The sequence below is a fragment of the Typha angustifolia genome, chromosome 11 (genome assembly GCF_048772165.1).
Source record: "Typha angustifolia cultivar Huaian chromosome 11, ASM4877216v1, whole genome shotgun sequence".
Taxonomy (NCBI): domain Eukaryota; kingdom Viridiplantae; phylum Streptophyta; class Magnoliopsida; order Poales; family Typhaceae; genus Typha; species Typha angustifolia.
In genome coordinates, this window is record NC_133249.1 from 12,357,766 (window position 1) to 12,376,580 (window position 18,815).

The following is an 18,815-nucleotide window of genomic DNA, read 5'->3' on the forward strand; positions in this document are numbered from 1 at the left end:
CCCCTCCTATCGAAACGCATCCGCGAATCGCGAAGAACTCGAAGGTTTTTGGTTTCCCATTCTACCCCTGGCTTCCTCTTCGAATACCTTGTCGCTCTCCACTCGAATCGATGCCGTAACTCCGTAAGCCCGTGCTCATTTATTATTCCCGAGGAGGACGCATTCAAAAAAGATAGATTATGCGGGACCCGTCGAGCATTTAATAGTCCCGAGAAGGGCATATCTGTCATTTCAACTCCATCCCTTCCGACCCCGCATTCAAATTTCCTCCGCCCCTTTCATCTAACCCCCCCCCCCCCCCCTCCTTCCGCCCCGTTGCTTGTCACGCTTCTCTCCGGCGACGTCGTTTTCCCATTTCATCTCTCCGGCCATATATACATATACCCTAAGGTTTCGGACTCGAAGGATCGGAGCACTCGCCGGCGTCGACAGTAGCCTTACCGGTTTTTCTCCTTCGTTGCTTTCTTTTCGAGGCCATGGACGACGAAGAGATGGGCGAATCCTTCCAAGTGGTTTCCTTTGGGTTCGAGATCGATCTCGACTACGAGTTCGACGCCGCTCGGTACTTCGACTTCGGCCGGCCCGAGACGCAATCGGAGGCGAGGGAGGCCGAGCTCTGGTTTGCAACCGCCGGGAGCTACCCTCCTTCTCGTACGCGTCACACCAAAAACCCTATATTTCGTCCAGTTTTGCGCTGTTTCTTGGCTCCTCGCCGCGGGTTTTATATCTTTGGATTCGTTGCTTCTTCTTGATGAGTTTTGATTAGGTTTTGTTGCATTTGTTCATTTAGCCTTTGACCTTTTATTGGCGCGGTTCTTGATTCGTTCATCTTATGATATTTCGACTTAGTAGATTTTAAAGATCACATTTTTTTGAGCAGTTTTTCTTTCGTTAATGTGAGATTTCTGGAGTAATGGTACTCCCTTTTGATGACAAGAAGTAGTTTGGGTGAACACTGGGATCTTGTTATTAGTGGAGTCACCTACATTGTCTTCTAAGGGCAAGAACTAGTAGGCTTTCTTTGGTGACATTATATTTAAATGGAGATTTCGAGAATAGATATGGTTTTATTCTCCCACTAGTTTTCTCTACATTCAGAACTTCTATTAAGAAGGTTGGCTAACTGTACTTGAAGAAGGTTTGGATGCTTATAGGTTCAACAATATTTATGTTGACTTAGTATGATGAATGGATGATGGCAATTTAAGCCAATATTAGTTCCTTACCTTCAATTGCAAGTTTTTAACTTTTCATGAATGGATGAAAGGTATCTTTTGCCATATTGGAACTTCAATATGCTTGTCAACTTATTGATAGTTCTTGAAAGATCTACCTCTTGCTAATAGCATTTGCCATGGCAGCAATAACACTATCATAGTATCATCATGCCCTGAAGAATATTAAGAAGTGTGTTCTCTTAATTTAGCCATAATCCTCTTGCAATATTTTGTGCTCTAGTCCTCGTGAAATTTTAGATGAGCTTTGTCCATAAGGACTATTAATTGGTCTATTATATTTTTGTATCTTTTAGGCACTAATCAGATCAAAGGGATAAATAAGTCTACTAGGGTAAGGAATCATCAAGTGATGGAATGATTCCTTTAAATATCAGAGATGCATTTGATTGCTTGCAGAAGAAGATAGATAAGTAGAAGATTGCATGTATAAGATAAAGATAGATAAAGCCAAAGAGAATATACATTTTTTTAAATGGCCAAATCCAAGTACATATGTACTATATGCATGAAAAGGAATCACTTGATGACTTGAGTGACGACAATTCCGTAATCTACCAATTTAGCCTGTTATATATTTGCATCCATCAGGCATTACTCAAATCAAAGAGAGACAAGTTAACAAGGTTAAGGAATCATCAAGTAATGGAATGGTTCCTTTAAATATCAGAGGCTGTGTTTGATTGCGCGTAGAAGAAGATAGACAAGTAGAAGATTGCATGTATAAGATAATGTTAGAGGCAAAGAGAACACCCATTTTTCAAAATTGCCAAATTGAAGTGTATCATGTATGATGTGTGCATGTAAAAAAACCACTTGAATAACTAGAACTCTGTACCAAGCTAGAAATGGATATCGAATGCATTTTGAAAAAATGGACCTTTTATTTTGGTTGCTGACTTGCTGTAGAAGAAATAAAAAAAAATGTCAATCTTTTCTGAACAAGTGCCATCTTTGTGAATGTGCAGCACATACATAAGTCTGATACCATCCTAAAGCAGTGGCAGCCTGACATAGTGAGCATGGCATATTGTTGAGATGGATGGGCAATAAAACAAGGAAGTTAGATATGAAGGTGTTTGAAGTTTGAACTATGATAACTAAATGAGATGGTGACAATTAGATTCAAATGATAAGGAGTCATGAGATGGATATATGGGGACTTGGCCTGCGGAACAGATTGCTTGAATTTTGATAGTCAAGATAGGTGAAAGACATGAATGAAGCAAATAGAATGACAACTAGGCAAAAGAATTTGAAAACTAAGCAACTCTAGAGACATCAACTATTTTGATAAATTGTCATTTAGGAACTTAGAAATAATGATTTTCACCATTATCCATCTGAGCAACTCATTTATTGGTTATGCAAGATTTGACCTCTCTCTATATGTTTGGTGTTATACTTTTTGACTTGGTATAATTGCAGACTTTCAATATGGTGTAAAGCACTGTATAGTTGAATAGTGAATAAAATTAGGGTTAATTAAACTTAGCCTTCTAAACTATTATTATTTTCTACATACACTCTTTTAATTTATTTTTCCACATAAGCCTCGTAACCTAGGAAAATTATTAGTTCAGAAAATCCATGTAATATTTTTTTTCTTACTTGTGGGGTCTTTGTGGATTTTTTTTAGTTCAGGGATTTTATGTGGATAATAAAAAAGTTCATAGGGCTAAGTATAATTATCCCATAAAATTATTATTTTCAATCAATGATACTACTTGTTTCTTCATGAATTAACAGATAGTTACATTCTGCTATCATGTTTAACATTTAATAATCTTATATCTTCATGCTATGCTTCTTGGAGTGAACACTTAAATTCAGATTGGTTTTGTTTATTTTTTAATGATTGCCAATTTGCATATTTGACAACTAATTCTATGTCACCTTCTTTCTGGTACTTCCTGTTTTAACAGCCCTGATAGTAAAGATTTTCAGTGGAAAAGACATCAAATTAGAAAATTTGAGAAATGTTTCAGATCTAGATGCTGCAGGATATGATTATTCTACCAGTGCTTATGACAATGATTGTGCTGGACCTGAGACCTCTCAACCATACACTAAAAATGAAGGTACATGTAGCCCTCAAATTCTTAGATAGACACTTTTCTTTCTCCAAACTGTTTCTAACTCTTCTTTATTATTTGTGATTAATTAATTTAATTACTTTGAACCTTGCTAGACTGTGAGATTTTCTTTCTCTTGAAATTTGATTGTTCTCTGGTTAGGACTATTTGCCAAGAAAGTATCAAAAGTCTTCACAGGTTTTAAACTGATTAAGAATTGTTGCAAGAAGAAAAGGCGAGGAAGCAAATTTGTAGCATTTCCATGCACCAAGAAAGGCTTTTAACTGAATCCACCATCCTTTTGTCTTTCTGTAAAGTAGACAGCTAAAAATCTTTAATATCACTTTAAAGTTTAGCAGATGATTTCATTAATTATGAAGTTAAGATATAGTGTTTTAGGGCACTATATATCTATCTCAAACCTCTAGGATCTAATAAAGGCAGTGTTCTTTCAAATAGCCAACTTGCTACATGTTGACTGTCATACTTGAGCTAACTGAAGCAAATCATATTGGTTAAAGCTGGTCTAGTCCTATGAGTTTTCTAGATAATTTGTCACTTTCAGCCCAATGTGTTTTGTGTAGGTTATGATCTTGAGCTACGTTGCATTGAGTGGCTAAAGGCTTGGGTGTTATAAATGCTCTATATTCTGCTCCATTGAACAAAATAATTAGTGGATGTTTTTAGAGTCTACTCCAAGGTCTTATGGACATTGTTATATAATTCAAATGTTTCAAAGCATGTCTTTTCAAAAGAAAATTCCAAATGGTCTTTTCTTTGTTGCTTCAAGTCACATATGGTTATAGATATTCTAGCATTCCTTTTGGATATATGCTTTAATTTTTGTGAGGCTGCAAGCTATTTCAATGTGCTATTAGTTTTTCAGTGCTTTAATCATGCATTAGCAAAGTAGCAAACTCAAGATCTTTTATGTTGCTTCCCCTTTTTAATTTGTAGGATGGATGTCACATATTTCCATGCCGGAAGATGTGTCAGCAATTGATAGTAAATCTACTACCAACGGCCCCTTCTCTAAAGGCTCAACTTTAATGAAACCTACTGCGAGCCAATTGGCGAAGCAAATTCGGCGAGATGAACTGAAGTCTGCCAACCGGTATGTCATTTCCTATTGTTTATGCCGATTGATGAGACATAGCCTGCTTTAATAATTAAACTGTTTGTGATTATATCTTGATATGTAACTATATCTTATTAGTATCGTTTTGCTCATGATAGTTGCTCAAGAGCTTTTACCTATGCCTCCTTTAGTTACTATAAGCTTATATCTTGCACAATGTACTACCTTATTATATTCCCAGTACCTTGTACTATAAGCTCTCATCTTTGTAACTTGACGATCTGCTATGTCATATTTCTTTCCTATTAGGAACCGTAAGCCATTAACAGTGAAAAGTGGGATGCTCTCTGAAGATTCAACTGATTATCCTCTTCAAGCTGCAAAGAGGCAAAGACTAGAAAAAGGTCATCTGTGCAAGGTGTTGTACAACTTCCATTTTGTTCAAAGATGCAAATGCTTTTGACATATTTGTGATGATATTTCCATTTAACATGATGCAACTTTCTATTTCATCACCTAGTCTTGATATGTGTGCAATTTCAGTCAGTCTGCAAACTTTTTTCACTATCTACTCCTTTATTAGTTTGTATACTTGTAATGTGATCTTAGCTTTGGGTGTGTGCAAATATCAAATGTTATCTTCCATTGTGACAACAATTCCAAGTGTTAAATTGTCAAACAGGATATTCTGGACCAAGTTGTCATGGTCAGGAACTCCACGACGTAGGTTTCACTTTAATTTCAGAAATGCTACCTAGGCTTTAGAATCTTGATAATTTTGTTTATAATTTAATAATTTAAAACTGGAGCAGGACAGCTAAAATGAATAAGTTCCTCTGTGCTGTTGGTGATCATCATGCCCTCCTTAATTTTAGAAAACATAGGATCAATAGTGTACTATAGACTACAAGATTGGGCAATCAGAAAACATCTACAATTGTTGAATATCATCAAAATGAGGATGTTGGGGTGGATAATTATTAATGCAGGGGTACTAGAAAAATGTGGAATTGGCAATTATGATATCATGTTAAGTTAGGGGTAGCACTCATAGGGAATAAATAACAGGAATATCTATTATCTAGTAGGACTTTTTTGGACATTCCGATCATTGACATAGTGATCTAGTTTGAAGGACTTATTTCATTCAACTTGAAGTCCCTTGGGAGGGAGAGAGACATGAAAATAGCATAGGAGGAATTGGTAAGGAATGGCATGCTAGTGCATGATTGGACTAAAACATTTGCACTAAATACGAATAAATTGAGGAAATGGATCTATATAGCCAAACGTAAATCAATGGATTAAAGGCTTTGTTGTGTTATTTTTGTTGATTTGTCACTTTTTTTAAGATTATAAAATGTATGTTACTTTCTAGAGAATATATTTTACCTCTTTATAGTTAGGCCAAATTTCAAAGTACCTCCCTGAACTCTCAATGATGTTAATTAACCTCCTTTTAGTTCTAATCCATGTGCAACTATTACTTTTTCGTCAAAAATTAACAGTGAAGGCAGTTTTCTATTAAAGTTGTTAAATTTTTTACCATTTTGCTCTTTTGTATTACCTTTAGAATATTTTCTATGTCCAAAATGTAAAAGTGAAAATGATTGAGATGAAAAAAAAGCAAAGACAAGGATTTTTCACAAAAATAATCTCTTTCTAATCAGTTATAGTAAAACAAAAGGGGTTTTTTGGTCCTTTTATATCAAATTTAACATTTGTTAGGCAATTGCATATAGTTTTACTATTAAAGGAGGTTAAGTGACACAAACAAAAGTTCAGGGAGGCACTCTAAATTTTGGCTATGTAAATTGTATTCTCCACTACTTTCTAATACAAAGATAATGCATAAAATAAGAAAATAATGTTATCATTATTTACATGCCAAAAGCAAATGCTAATTTTGTGACCTGAATATTTTGTTCACTAACTGAAGAATATAGTAACTTGTTTGTTTGTGTTCCTTGGAAATTTACATCCTTTGATCAATATTAAACAGGCATATTTGATTCCTTTTAGTTTCTGTCTGTGTCCAGTTTTTCTCTTTCAATAATTCCTATAAATGTGTCTTCATGCTCCTTTTATTGCTTATCATCGTTCACCGGATGCGTTTCTTATAACTTGTGCTGTCAAAATTCACCTAATCTAATCACTGTGCTTCTTACTATATTTTATTTTGAGAGGATATAGCTGTCTTTTCTTCAACTGCTCATATTTTGTATTGAATGCATTGGTATGGCCACATAGGTTGCCAAGGAAGTTCCTATTTCCTTTTCCCCTGTTTATATGCTACTATCATTTATTACATTATTTGACCCTAATTTTATTGATTCTACCAGATTCTTTGTTCTGCATGTATACTAGACTATTCTTGTATTCACTAGATGATTTTCATATATTGACTTGTTCCATATCTTCATAGAACTGCAATCCATAAGCCACAGCATCAGTTTGAAGGTTTTCTATGTACATGTCAAATTGTTTTTTCTGCCTATTTTCTTTTTTCAATGCAGGTAGCTACTGTTGCACAACATTCTGATTTGATTCACAAGGTTCGGGAAAAGGTAAATTGGTAATGTTAGTTTACAGCAGAAAAGTGGGCTTCAAATTCAATTGTGATATTTCTGCAGTTATTCTTTTAGTGATTCTCCTTTTCTTTTCTTCTTCATTCCTCATAAACTGAGATGGAGACAGGAGTAATCTCCTTTTAATACATCTGTTTTGTATTGACTTTTATTATCTAATGTGCATTTATGTAGATTATGCTAAAATAATGCCTTACCTTGATCTACTTGTAGTAGTGTAGCTATACTTTTCCCTATACTGTTTGCCATTTGAAGATTGCCAAAATGTGCTTCTTTAAGTCTTTGCAGTCGTCTTTGATTAATTAGTCATTAACTTGTCAAAGTCAAACTGACTATTTGACCTTTCATTTACAATAGGAATTTAAGTAGTACGTTTATTTCATGGTAGTTTAGTCACTCTGGATAATCTCTATCCCACTTGATTGTTTGATTTTTATGGATCATTCAGAATATCGGGCATGGTGACTGTCATAATGGTCTGCCTAGACTGAAGCTCACAATACCTAGAGAACCCGAGTTGGAGACTATGCGGAGGGCAGAGAGGTTAAGGACTCGAAGACTAAGGTAAATTTGATGAATGTAATGCTAATGACCGGTAAAAGTTAAGTTGATCCATGAATGTTGAATTACCTACCTTATATTGTCACTTTTTCAGGTCAAGCATTGCTAAACAGTTGCAGGAAGAGAAGAAACCAACCACTTATACTTTCAGAGCACGTCCTTTAAACAGAAAAGTAAGCACTCGCAAGAATGTAAGAGTTTATTGGCAGGTTTCACAAAATAGGTAGCTCACGGTAGAGTTTGTTTTCTGTGCAGATCCTTGAGCCCCCTGTTCTACCCCTTCCACAAAAGAGCAATCCACGGGTTATGAACTTTAAGGTAGGTGCTGCAACATTTTTGTGATTGTTTTCAGCTTGTGCTATTCCAAGTCCTGTGTGATTGTATCCAATACAGCAGAATTTCAAATTTCAAAAAGATGATTAGATGACTAATTGTTCATGCCTAATAGGGCTTAGAAACTCAGTGCAGGACCATTCAACACTCAGCTGGATTAGCAGCAAAGGTCTCCAATAACTCCTGCATTTTCTAGTCCCCTATCTCATGACCGACCATCAATTTATGATTACATACTTGTACTTCTCAATAATAATAAGGCAGGCTAACTGTGTAAAATTTTCAGGCAGAGAACCATTATACTCCAGCTACACAAGGTGCTGTTGCAGGTAACAACAGAAGGCCAGAGAATAGAGTTTTTGGCTCTTCACAACTGAAAAAGTAAGTAAATGGTTGTGAGTATTCATTTCTTGAGGATCAATTAATGTTTACCTGGGTGCCTCCGCATTTTATAAAAGGATAAAAAGAAATTCCAAATAGATTTATGTCTGTCACTGATCTTGGAATGGCTTCCTCTGTGGGCTTGATTTCAGTTCCTTGTTTTTATTCTGATTGTAGTATGTGGCAGCAAAATTGACAAACAATATATTTTTTCTATTTATTCTGTGTTGGATTCATCAATAATTTTCTAGATTTCATGACTTAGTCATAAAATGGATTCTCAGCTTTTTTCCTCATGCACACAGTGATGCTAAAAAGCTGGAGGAATACAGAAAAGGCCCACCCAAATTCAAAGCTCGACCCTTGGATAAGAAGGTAATTGCAGTTGTATGATTTGACTTTTGAGTTAACATTGTTTTTATTCATGTGTCGTTTAGTAGTTCCTGTATAAATTCATTTGCAATGGCCATGTTGATTTTTTCACAATCTTAATTCCAAAATTTTCTTTGTAAGTCAATAAAAGCAAGGAGTATCTAGATGTTTGATGCTTTTATGGTTAGATCAAACAAAGAGTCTATAAGATGGCAGATTTGTTAACTATTCTTTTATGACATTGATTACTTTATGGTTATTAATGCATACTAATATGAAGTGTTTTGGAACAGATATTATCAAGTAAAGGAGAAGTTGGTGTCTTCCGAAGTACAAAGCGGGAGTTAACAGTGCCTAAGGTCTTGCAGAATCTTACCATGAGATGGTCTAAAGAACAGCAATGTTTCTTTTTCCAATCTGAAATTTTATCTTTTTTATTTTTTATTTTTTAATAGGAATTCAAATTTTCCACAAGTAAAAGGTGCCAACAGACTCCATTAAATGAGCTCTTCAACGAGGTAGTTCAAACAGAATATGCATGAGGTTGCTTTTGTTATTTGTGTCATTTGTGTAACTTGTACCTGATCAAAACTACCCCTAATATATCCGAATAGTCTTTATCATATATTATAGAACATAGATCTGTCTTTATTTTCTTAAATCTTCCTTGTTTTGTTGCAGCTCTCTTTAAATTCACAACCTGTTACTGCTCAGAAAAATATTCCACCACCAAATAATGGTGCTACCAAGGTTTCCTTTTCCCAATTTTTGTCTTTCAACAAGAGAAATTCAATTTAAACATACATTCGCATACTGCATTTTTAAATTGTTCACAAGTTTTTATACTTTTGTTGCAAGGATGCCAAAGAGAATATATTCAGTCCTGCACCTCATAAGCATTGGTAAGATTTATTTATTGTTTTGTAATGCCATATGTTTTTTCATTATTTTAGTTTGTTTAAATAAACTCATACCCTTATTACATTCATATAATGTATAACTAAATGTGAAATTGTTGGTCATCTTTTGCTACATTAACTTCATGGATCTTCTCTAATGCCTTCCTACTTACTGTACTGGATAATCAATCTACTAAACTGCTTTAAAGTCATATTATAACAGTTTTGAGCTACTGACTAACCTACCTGGTCACAATTGACAGGATTTGTCATTTTCCTTCATAGCGAAGAGGTACCTTTTGCATGGTACAAAGTATAGTTGGTGTAGTTTCCTTCTCCGTTTTATGAGATCAAGTGCCGTAATTGGCAAGGAAAGCACCTTTTATATGGCATCCATACGTCTTGTGGGCATCCTATACCTGGGATTGTTGGATTCTGCGCAGCAAGTTCGTGCCACTAATGGTCTGCCACATAACATTGCTCGTTCATTGGCTTTCTGTAAATGAAGGAATTGGTGTATTGTAGCTTTCCAGCTACCGCTATGGTATAGGATTTGAGAGCCATGATTAGTTACATTGCAGCTAATCTGTTAATGGCTCGATACAATTGAAGGTCAGTTTTGTACAGTTTTCTTCTTAGCTTCTACTCTTTTTCCTCTTACCCCTTCTGTCATAAACTTAAAAAACCACAGTGAATACAAAGAAGCATCTTTTGTAATACCGATTTTGTGAGTTGTAACAGGTTCGATCATTGTCAGCCATATATGTGATTCTATGAAATTATTTATCTGCTCAATGGAAATCTTGTGAGATCCATAATCCCTGTCAAGAGAATTCTTTCTTTCTTCTGTTGTTGATTGGTACCATGTAAAATTTCCTACGGAAACCAATAGAAGTATTGAAAGGAGAAAGTGAAAAATTGCCCTACAGAGTACTTTTATTTCGCCATACAACTTTTACTTACAGTATATTGTGTCCATATTTGAAGAGTTGAATGGAGATGGATTTATATAATTAACTTCAACCAGTTGCTCAAGTATAACTTTTCTTTTTTCTTTTACCTTCCAAACGAACAGTGGAATCTTAGATTCTGAATAGTAGTAGTACAAGCTGTCTTAAAGCTGCTCTTATCCAGGATACGCTGTGGCCATAGTCGAACTACAGTACAGATGGGGACGTGTATCTCCTGGCTATTTGGATAGGTTGTGAATCCTTTTCCTTGGTTTAGCTTATTAGCTTTACCTACTTTATATAAAATTCATTATTAAATGCTACTGGACTTCTAATAGCTTTGTCAGATATAAGTATGCAGTTTTGAAGGAGCAACTGCAAAGTGCAAATATCTTTGTTTCATTTAGAGGTACTCCTTTTTGACCACATAAGAACTTGTCCAAAACGAGTACAGCACATTGAAGTTAAAAGCGTCAATAAATGCCCATGCCTGGAAAATAGGCACAGTACGACAACCAAAGGACTCCAGCTCTCCCATAGATCTATTAAAGAATAAATTTACTAAAGAAAAGCTTCAAATTAAATGTATGCATGAGATCCAGCCGAGATACAGCTACTTATCTGGACCACAAACGAAGTAGCGTGCTAACCTTTCAATACTCAACAAGAACTTTAATAAATGGAGTACTTCAATGCACTCACGAGATTTTCCATTCACAATAAAACTCACAACTACAACAAGACTAACACAATGGTAGAGAGAGAGGGGGTTATCTAGAGAGAATAGATTGTCTTCCTTTTTCTTTGCAGTCACCAAATACCACCCTCTAGATTAAGTTCAACTTCTACTCTACTGTCATCCTACATGTATGTGTATTTCCGACTTTTACTATCATGCCAACAAACAAGAAAAGTGGTCTCACTTGTGATCCTCGATCTCCAGCCATCATCACATTGTGTTCTTTGAAATAAATTCTCCAAACTTTACAAACCACTGACCGTCCGAGGAGCTGTCTACACTGTGATTCCCTGCAAGATTTAGACCTGGACCAGTAGCAAGATAGCGGGTGTAATCCATCGCTTTTGGAGTGATTACACAAGGCTTCAAATTTGGAGCTGGCAGCAACGAGACCAACACTCTTGCAATCTCATGCATCGTGGGCCTCTCCGAAGGATACCTCTTTGTACACAGCAGTGCAAGCTGGAATGCCTTCCTAACGTGACCCATGTCCATGCAGGTGACCGAGACCTCTGAGTCCACTGCCTCCATCACTGTGTTATCATCTGCTTTCGAGAGTATCTGAGAATGTGGAAATAAATAATAAATAATTATATAAGATAATAACAGGATGACATTGTCGTTAATAGCAAGACAAACAAATATGTTGTAATCTGGATGAGGTCACATGATTACCAATTGATGCAGATTAGACTCATTGTCTACAGCTTTCTTCCCTGTCAGGAGCTCCAAAAGAACAATGCCAAAACTATAAACATCCGATTTCTCGTTGAGCCGGGATGTGCGAGCATATTCAGGATCAATGTAGCCAATGGTCCCCAGGACATAGGTAGATGCATGAGTTTTGGCTGCAGACACGCATTTCGCTATGCCAAAATCAGAGAGATGCGCTTCAAAGTTCTCATCAAGTAGGATGTTGGAGGACTTAACATCTCGATGAACAATACGAGGATTGCAATCATGGTGAAGGTATGCAAGCCCTTGTGCAGCACCAACTGCAATCTTCAGACGTGTATCCCAGTCAAGCTTCACTTTCTTCGACGGGCCTGAGATAGATTGCAATAATTAACGGTGTTTCAAGGGGAAATGGAGAAGAAAAGAGATTACAGGTTGATGTCCAAACCATGAAGAAGATCCCATAAGGAACCATTTTCCATGTAATCATAGAAGAGAAGATTTCCATGAGGAGAGAGTGAGTAGCCATGTAAACTGACAAGGTTTCTGTGCCTGATGCTGCCAATGGTTTCTAGTTCAGTCTCAAACTCACGAATATTATGAGGATATTGACTATATAGTCGCTTAATAGCAATGGCCTTGCCACTCTTAAGCACACATTTGTACACTGTGCTAGAAGCACCATAGCCTATGATGTACTTCTCGTTCAAGTTTTCAGTAAGCCTCATAATATCATCATATGTATGAATTGCCATGTCCATTTGGAGGACTATCAGCTTTGGGGGACCTAAGCAAACAAATCATTAAAAAGAAATTAGAAAGTAATGAACTAAAAAGAATAACAGAAACTAATGGAGCTACAATGAGTGCATGCCTTGCAAAGCCTTGGTTGATCCTTTAACAGAGGGTCTAGGTTGATTGGCTCTACATATTGCCACTACTGTCATGGATAATAACATGATACAGCCTAAAATTATGCAGACAAGTGCAGCTCGAGATATGGTGACTGCAACATAGATATCAAATTAGTATCAATAATAGGAGTGCACTAAACAATGATTAGAAGATAGATGTTAAACAGTAAGCTTCCGAGTTTACCTCTTGGTCTATTAATAAAATGTCCACAAGAGGGTCCTAAACAGTTGCCATAAAGCATTGGATTGCCCAAGAAGCTAGACAAGAAACAGGAATTAGGGCAGTCCTAACAACAATGACCGGAGAGATAAAAATGGAATATTTTTAATACCTTTCCAGAGGAAATCTTGAAAAGTTCTTAGACAACGGGATATGTCCAGATAAGTTATTGTATGACAGGTTCCTGAACTTAAAATCAGAAGGTCAATAATGCGAGTCAAATGCTCTGCTAATCCTTACACAGTGCTAAAATGACAAGACTTACAAGGAAGTTAAGCTAAAGCAGTTAGTCAACTGAATAGGTATCTCTCCAAGTAGGTTGTTGTTGTTTAGTATCCTGCATGTAACCCCACAGTTTGTAAAAATATTTGGAAGAAAGCTAGCTTTGCCATAGAATGGAGAAGAAAGAAATTCGGACTTACAAAGTACCAATGTTCTGAAGCTGTCCAAGTTCTTCAGGAATTTTGCCAGATAGCTCGTTATAAGACATATCACTGAAATGTTTAGGTAAATCTATGTAATGAGTCAAGCAACAAAAAAACAAACATTCAGAAAAATGGCAGCTAGAAGCTTACATGACTTGAACACTTCTTAAGTTCCCAAATTCAGCAGGCAGAGGTCCAGACAGGTCATTTCTACTCAGATTCCTGTATTTACAGGTAGTACGAGGAATACAATAATCACCAAAATGTCGCTACTGTGAAAATGGAAGCTATCATGAATAGAGAATTAAAAGAATGAAGCAATATATATTAAAAACTAAAATGTTGCTACTCCGAAAGTGGGGGCAACAATGGACACAATTAATCAACAAAAAAAACAAACAAAAGAAACAGAGCATAATCTCCAACTTACAGAACAAGAAGGTGCTCAAGATTGCCAACTGAGTCAGGAACTGATCCAGAAAACTCATTATCGGAGAGATCCCTTTGACAAAAGAAAATGGAAGATTAAAACATAACATTGCTGGATTTTAGAGAAAGAAGAAACTTATCCTTAGAAGCTACTCCTTACAGAGTATCAAGGTTGACAACGCGCCCTAACTCGAGGGGTATTTCACCCTTGAAACTGTTGGAAGACAGGTTCCTAAATTCAAGAGAATCAATCTTCAAAAGTCAAAACAGGACCACATACAAATAATGTTTGTCAATACACACTTAGTTAGAGATATATGCTTTATATATGCTATGGCAGTGACTAGAATGATATGATGATATTCCTTGTAACTATCTCGTAGAAGAATACATTCAGTTACCATTATTCCTTATGATGAATTTTGAGAACATCCTCTTCTTCAATAATATTAAAAAAAATATTCAACTGAACAAATGAAGAAAAATGTACTACTTTATAATCACTCACAGATATGTCAAGCTCTCCAACTTCTGGAACTCCAGAGGAATGGAACCACTCAACTGATTACCATGCACATTACTGAAATTCAAAATTACAAGCTGAGAACATACCGAATATTCAATATTTTCCCTTTAAACATAAGAAAATAAAATCAAACTTACAACTTATTTAATGCAGTGCAAGAGCTCAAATTTGTCGGAATAGGACCCTCAAGTTTGTTGTTGGCAAGATTCCTAAGTTGTGAACACTAAATTGGTCAGGCAACCTTGTCCAACATATATGTAAATTGATGTGTTTGTGCTGTGTCTGTGCTCTTATCATATTAATTTATATTAATTTTGAATTTTAATATCTCAAATTATATTGAATAACTTAATAAGAAATTCTTACAACTCAAAGAGATCTTCAAGTTTGCCAAGCTCAGATGGAATAGTTCCTTCTAGTTGGTTGTTATTAAGCTGCCTGCTTGTAAACAATGTCAATGTCACTGACATCATGAAATGCTAGAGAGAAAATACTAAGTGGTTAACAAAATGAAGCCCTTACAGATAGCTAAGTTTTGTCATGTTCCCCAACTCCGGAGGGATGGGTCCAGTTAGCTTGTTACCATGCAAGTACCTGGTAGGCATCACATGAAGAAAATCGAGATAAAACAAAAAGATTATTTGCAGCATAAAGCAGAATATTCCTTTTGACAACTTACAGCTTGCCAGTATACGTAAGATTGCCAAGTATTGGAGGAATTGGCCCAATTAATTCATTTTCACTTAGATCCCTGAAAAGAGTAACAGATATTATGTATGTGAGGACATGCATGAGCAACAGCAAACAAACTGTGACATTATTTCCCAAGTGGTATTTATTATTGACATGCTTGAGGAAAAAGATATTTCATAATTTAAACTCCCACAGAATAACAAGTCATGCAAGTTTTTAACTGCATCATCTCGAACATTGTGAGAAAGTATTGTGCATAGTAATGGAACCAACAAAATATTGATAGTTAATTCTCAACAGGTGAGCTATCTAAACAGAAAAACCAGGGGTGACTTGATGCTCAGTTGAAATGTTTCTCCACAGTCTCTTGGAAGATGTATCTTTCATGTTCTTAGTAGTACAGGAGATTTTGTTAAACAGCAACATGACATTTTGGAGGGCCTAAGAATATTAGTCAACATTTTTGCCCAAGATGTACATATGCATCATTATCAATGCCAGAAACTGGATGGAGTAATTGAATGTAAAAGAGACAAGTAGGTAATAACCCTGGTCAATTGACAAAGCCTCTAATATACAATTTGGTCTATATGTTCCTACCAACAGATAAGCATAATTATCTTTTTGTCATTGATAACAATTAACACAGTGCCCATTACTGATGTAGAAGAACAACTTTACAATGGTATTGAGACATTATACTTACAAGACTGCAAGAGCTTGCATAAGGCCAATAACTTCTGGAATTTTTCCAATTAGTCTATTTCCTTGAAGTGACCTACAAAAATGTCAATGGGAGATAATAAGCATTTATAATAAACAAGCTCTAAAAGTTTTCTTAAGGAAGGAGACATACAAGGTTGCTACTTGCAGGAAACCAATGTTGTATGGAATTTCTCCCTCAATCTGATTGTATGATATGTCCCTACATTCCACAAAATAAGATGCACATATTTAATACCAATCTCAAAGAAGAACTCACAGCACAAAATCAAACAACATACAAAATTTCAAAACTGGTGCAGTTCCCTATGCTATCTGGAATGGTTCCTGTGAGGTTATTTCCCCGCACATCACTGCATGAAGAACATATAGATTGTTAATAGAACAAGTCAACCAACATGCATGAGATCCACAAGGGAAGAACAACTCACAAGTACCAAAGGCCAGTCAGCTGGCACATATCGGGCGACAAAGTTCCAGTTAGCGAGTTGCCACGCAACCCTCTAAACAAACAAACATAAATGTTAGTCTAGTTCTTAAGGTTTCTGACTAACAGTTTCGCACAATATCGAAATGAGAAGAATGAAAACCAAAGTGGGAAACTGCTCACAGGTACTGCAGCACTTCATTCCAGAATATAAGCCGTGGAATGTCTCCGGAGAGTTGGTTTTGAGCTAAGTCCCTGTCCATTAGAAGAACTAATCATTACGTAAAACTTACAAAGAAGCTATTGCAAACTAAGAACCAAATTATCTGCTCTGCATGTATGTATCCAAGTTTCTCTGGATCATATGAAGCAAGTACATAACTATAAACGAAAAGAAGGCAAAGCGAAGGAAACCCATATCACCAAAATGGTTAGAGAAGAAAAGAAAGGAGATCTCACAAGGTCTTCAGGTTGGGAATCTGAGATAATGTTGAAGGAATGGGCCCAGTGAGCTGGTTGTTCTTCAGATTCCTGCATCCCAAAACCCACTTAGCAAAAAGTACACTCTAAATCACAAATTATTTGTAAAAGTGAGCTTATTTACAGTTCCTCTAGCTGCTTCAGCTTGGATATAGAGAAGGGTATATCCCCATAGAGCACATTCCCAGATAAATCCCTGTAATATTATATATCAAATCAAACATCAAGATAAGCAAGGGCATCCTTAAAAAACAAACAAGACCCAAAATAATAATAAAGAAAAGTTTACAAATATCTAAGAGAAACACAATCTCCAATCTCATCCGGGATCTGCCCTGTAAGCCGATTTCCCTTCAAATCTCTGCATCCCACCAATAAACAACACATTAAAAGAATCGCAAGTGAAGCTTAACTAAACCAATAAACAAGTCACTTCAAGCCACGAGTCTAATCATTCTCGTAAGACAACAGGAAAGCAACAACAATGATAAAATAATGCAGGAGGTTAGATGCGAAGAAAAGAAGCCCTACATGGATTGCAGGCTCTTCAAATCTCCAACGGCCGGCGAGATCTCCCCTCCGAGGTTGAGATTAGACAGGTTCCTTTCGCCCGAAAACCCCGTTAGAAAACAATATTTACGAAAAAAAGAAAAGGACAAAAGGTAAAAGAAGTGGCTGTACAAGGAAACGACGGCGTAGGTGAGGTTATCGCAGAGGACGCCTCTCCAAGCGCAATGGTCGCCGCCGGAGGCGGAGGGTCCCCAGTCAAGAAGCACGTTAGCGGCGTTGCTAAACGACGCCTTGAGCGCCACGAGCGCCCTCCCTGCACCACCATGAAATGCGTTTCCCCGTGTTAGGAAAGGTCCGGGAGAAACTATCGTAAGAAAGGAAACGGCGAGCCAGGTGTGGAAGGGAAGGACGAGAAAACCTTCGTCGGAGAGCGGGGAAACGAGCCCAAAGAGCGAGACAAGCACGGCCATTGCGGCTACGGAGCGGGCCACCGTCGCCATCTCGTGCCGCGAAGACTAGCGAGAAAGAGAGCAAACAGCACTGCGATGGAAGCGCTCCTCTACATTCCCAACTCGGCCTACTAAGAGAAGAAGCTTAGGAGAGAGAAAGAGAGGAGTGAGATGGACGGGGGGGAAGGCGTAGGTGTTGGACTCTGGCCTTACTGGGAAAGTATAGTGTGGGGGAAGAGAGGGGAGGGGGAGGGGTTTGAGGAGGAGAAGCCGAGCACCAAAATGGCGGTGGCGACAGCGACGTGACTGTTCCCGTCTGGGCCACGGACCAGAGCCAGGCGGGCCCCACGAGGTCCAGTGGTACGGGGCGGGCCCCACCCTCAAGCCATTAGAATACGATATCTCCTACCCTAGCCCTAGCCCTAGACCTGGCCATAAAGTATGAACCTACTACTCCTGCTCCTACGTATGCTATCCGCAATTATGCGGAATAAGGACCGGCTTCTTTTTAACTCCGATAGGGGTGTCTCGATGTTCGTGTGCCTATCAAGGGTGTGTTTATTTGAAGCATGGGTTTATTCACTTGATATATTCTATCGGAGAATAAGTAGGAGATATCGAGGTCGCTTTATTCGACTGCGCTGCCTATCGCATATCGCAGTGCACTGCCGCTACTCTATACTTTCCTTTTGCAACTCGACGACGACGACGACGCCTTGGAGAACTGAGAACCCCCTCCCTCCCTCCCCGACAGCCACGTGGCGACACCAAGATTAGCCAACGTATTATATTAAGATCTATGAGCGCTTTGACTCCGGTATTAATTTAATCCACTGGCTAAGGAGTGAGGAAGGAGAGATTCGGAAGCCCAACGGACTCGAAAAAGTCGTCGATCATTCCAATCACGCCTTACCTATGCTTATAGCATTGGCGTGGGAAGTTCGTGCAAGCTGGGGTTGCAGAAGATCCGCTGCCAATGCTGTTTGGTATCACGGCAGAAACACCAAAGCAGTTATATTCTCACCGCCAATATTACTTTCAGGAGGGGGACCGATGAGAGTAAAGTGGGTTTCTATATAAAGATCAAGTTGGACTGCTCCAAACTGGAAAGAAAAGTATTTGAAGCCTTTTTG

General features: G+C 37.4%; 2 protein-coding genes across 5 annotated transcripts; one reads left to right on the forward strand and one right to left on the reverse strand.

The window, feature by feature from the left end:
* Window positions 1-294: 294 nt before the first annotated feature.
* On the forward strand, window positions 295-10,309 carry LOC140769576 (protein TPX2-like). Of its 4 annotated transcripts, none has more exons than XM_073110317.1 (16): window positions 295-651; window positions 3,161-3,316; window positions 4,268-4,424; window positions 4,698-4,806; window positions 6,905-6,955; window positions 7,425-7,540; window positions 7,632-7,710; window positions 7,793-7,855; window positions 8,001-8,039; window positions 8,157-8,251; window positions 8,557-8,626; window positions 8,917-8,982; window positions 9,079-9,141; window positions 9,305-9,373; window positions 9,492-9,525; window positions 9,786-10,309. In XM_073110317.1, the coding sequence occupies exons 1-16, from the start codon at window positions 477-479 to the stop codon at window positions 9,839-9,841; spliced, it is 1,398 nt and encodes a 465-aa protein (XP_072966418.1). In that variant the 5' UTR covers window positions 295-476; the 3' UTR covers window positions 9,842-10,309. The 4 variants fall into 4 exon arrangements, with proteins under 4 accessions (XP_072966418.1, XP_072966419.1, XP_072966417.1 ...); XM_073110318.1 differs by having other exon boundaries at window positions 296-651; window positions 7,986-8,039; window positions 9,482-9,525; XM_073110316.1 differs by having other exon boundaries at window positions 296-651; window positions 7,986-8,039.
* Window positions 10,310-11,143: 834 nt separating this feature from the next.
* On the reverse strand, window positions 11,144-18,208 carry LOC140771482 (uncharacterized). The gene is made up of 27 exons (XM_073113060.1): window positions 17,652-18,208; window positions 17,405-17,546; window positions 17,255-17,326; window positions 17,013-17,084; window positions 16,848-16,919; window positions 16,703-16,774; window positions 16,427-16,498; window positions 16,248-16,319; window positions 16,098-16,169; window positions 15,950-16,018; window positions 15,800-15,871; window positions 15,080-15,151; window positions 14,923-14,994; window positions 14,767-14,838; window positions 14,538-14,609; window positions 14,383-14,454; window positions 14,035-14,106; window positions 13,876-13,947; window positions 13,596-13,667; window positions 13,443-13,514; window positions 13,286-13,357; window positions 13,133-13,204; window positions 12,985-13,058; window positions 12,761-12,892; window positions 12,335-12,673; window positions 11,887-12,257; window positions 11,144-11,772 (listed from the first exon to the last, which is right to left on the reverse strand). Exons 1-27 carry the CDS (start codon window positions 17,731-17,733, stop codon window positions 11,422-11,424), a joined length of 2,928 nt encoding a protein of 975 aa, XP_072969161.1. The 5' UTR covers window positions 17,734-18,208; the 3' UTR covers window positions 11,144-11,421.
* Between the last annotated feature and the right edge of the window lie 607 nt (window positions 18,209-18,815).

Bases quoted from the DNA above. Each gene is read 5' to 3' on its own strand.
- LOC140769576 (XM_073110316.1), top strand. From the start codon at position 477: ATGGACGACGAAGAGATGGGCGAATCCTTCCAAGTGGTTTCCTTTGGG. The intron at 7,856-7,985 runs GTAGGTGCTGCA...CATGCCTAATAG, and splicing joins CACGGGTTATGAACTTTAAG to GGCTTAGAAACTCAGTGCAG. The intron at 8,627-8,916 runs GTAATTGCAGTT...GTTTTGGAACAG, and splicing joins CTCGACCCTTGGATAAGAAG to ATATTATCAAGTAAAGGAGA.
- LOC140771482 (XM_073113060.1), bottom strand. From the start codon at position 17,733: ATGGCGACGGTGGCCCGCTCCGTAGCCGCAATGGCCGTGCTTGTCTCG. The intron at 13,205-13,285 runs GTAAGTCTTGTC...TTTTAAGTTCAG, and splicing joins TGCTTTAGCTTAACTTCCTT to GAACCTGTCATACAATAACT. The intron at 12,674-12,760 runs GCATGCACTCAT...TTGTTTGCTTAG, and splicing joins ATCAACCAAGGCTTTGCAAG to GTCCCCCAAAGCTGATAGTC.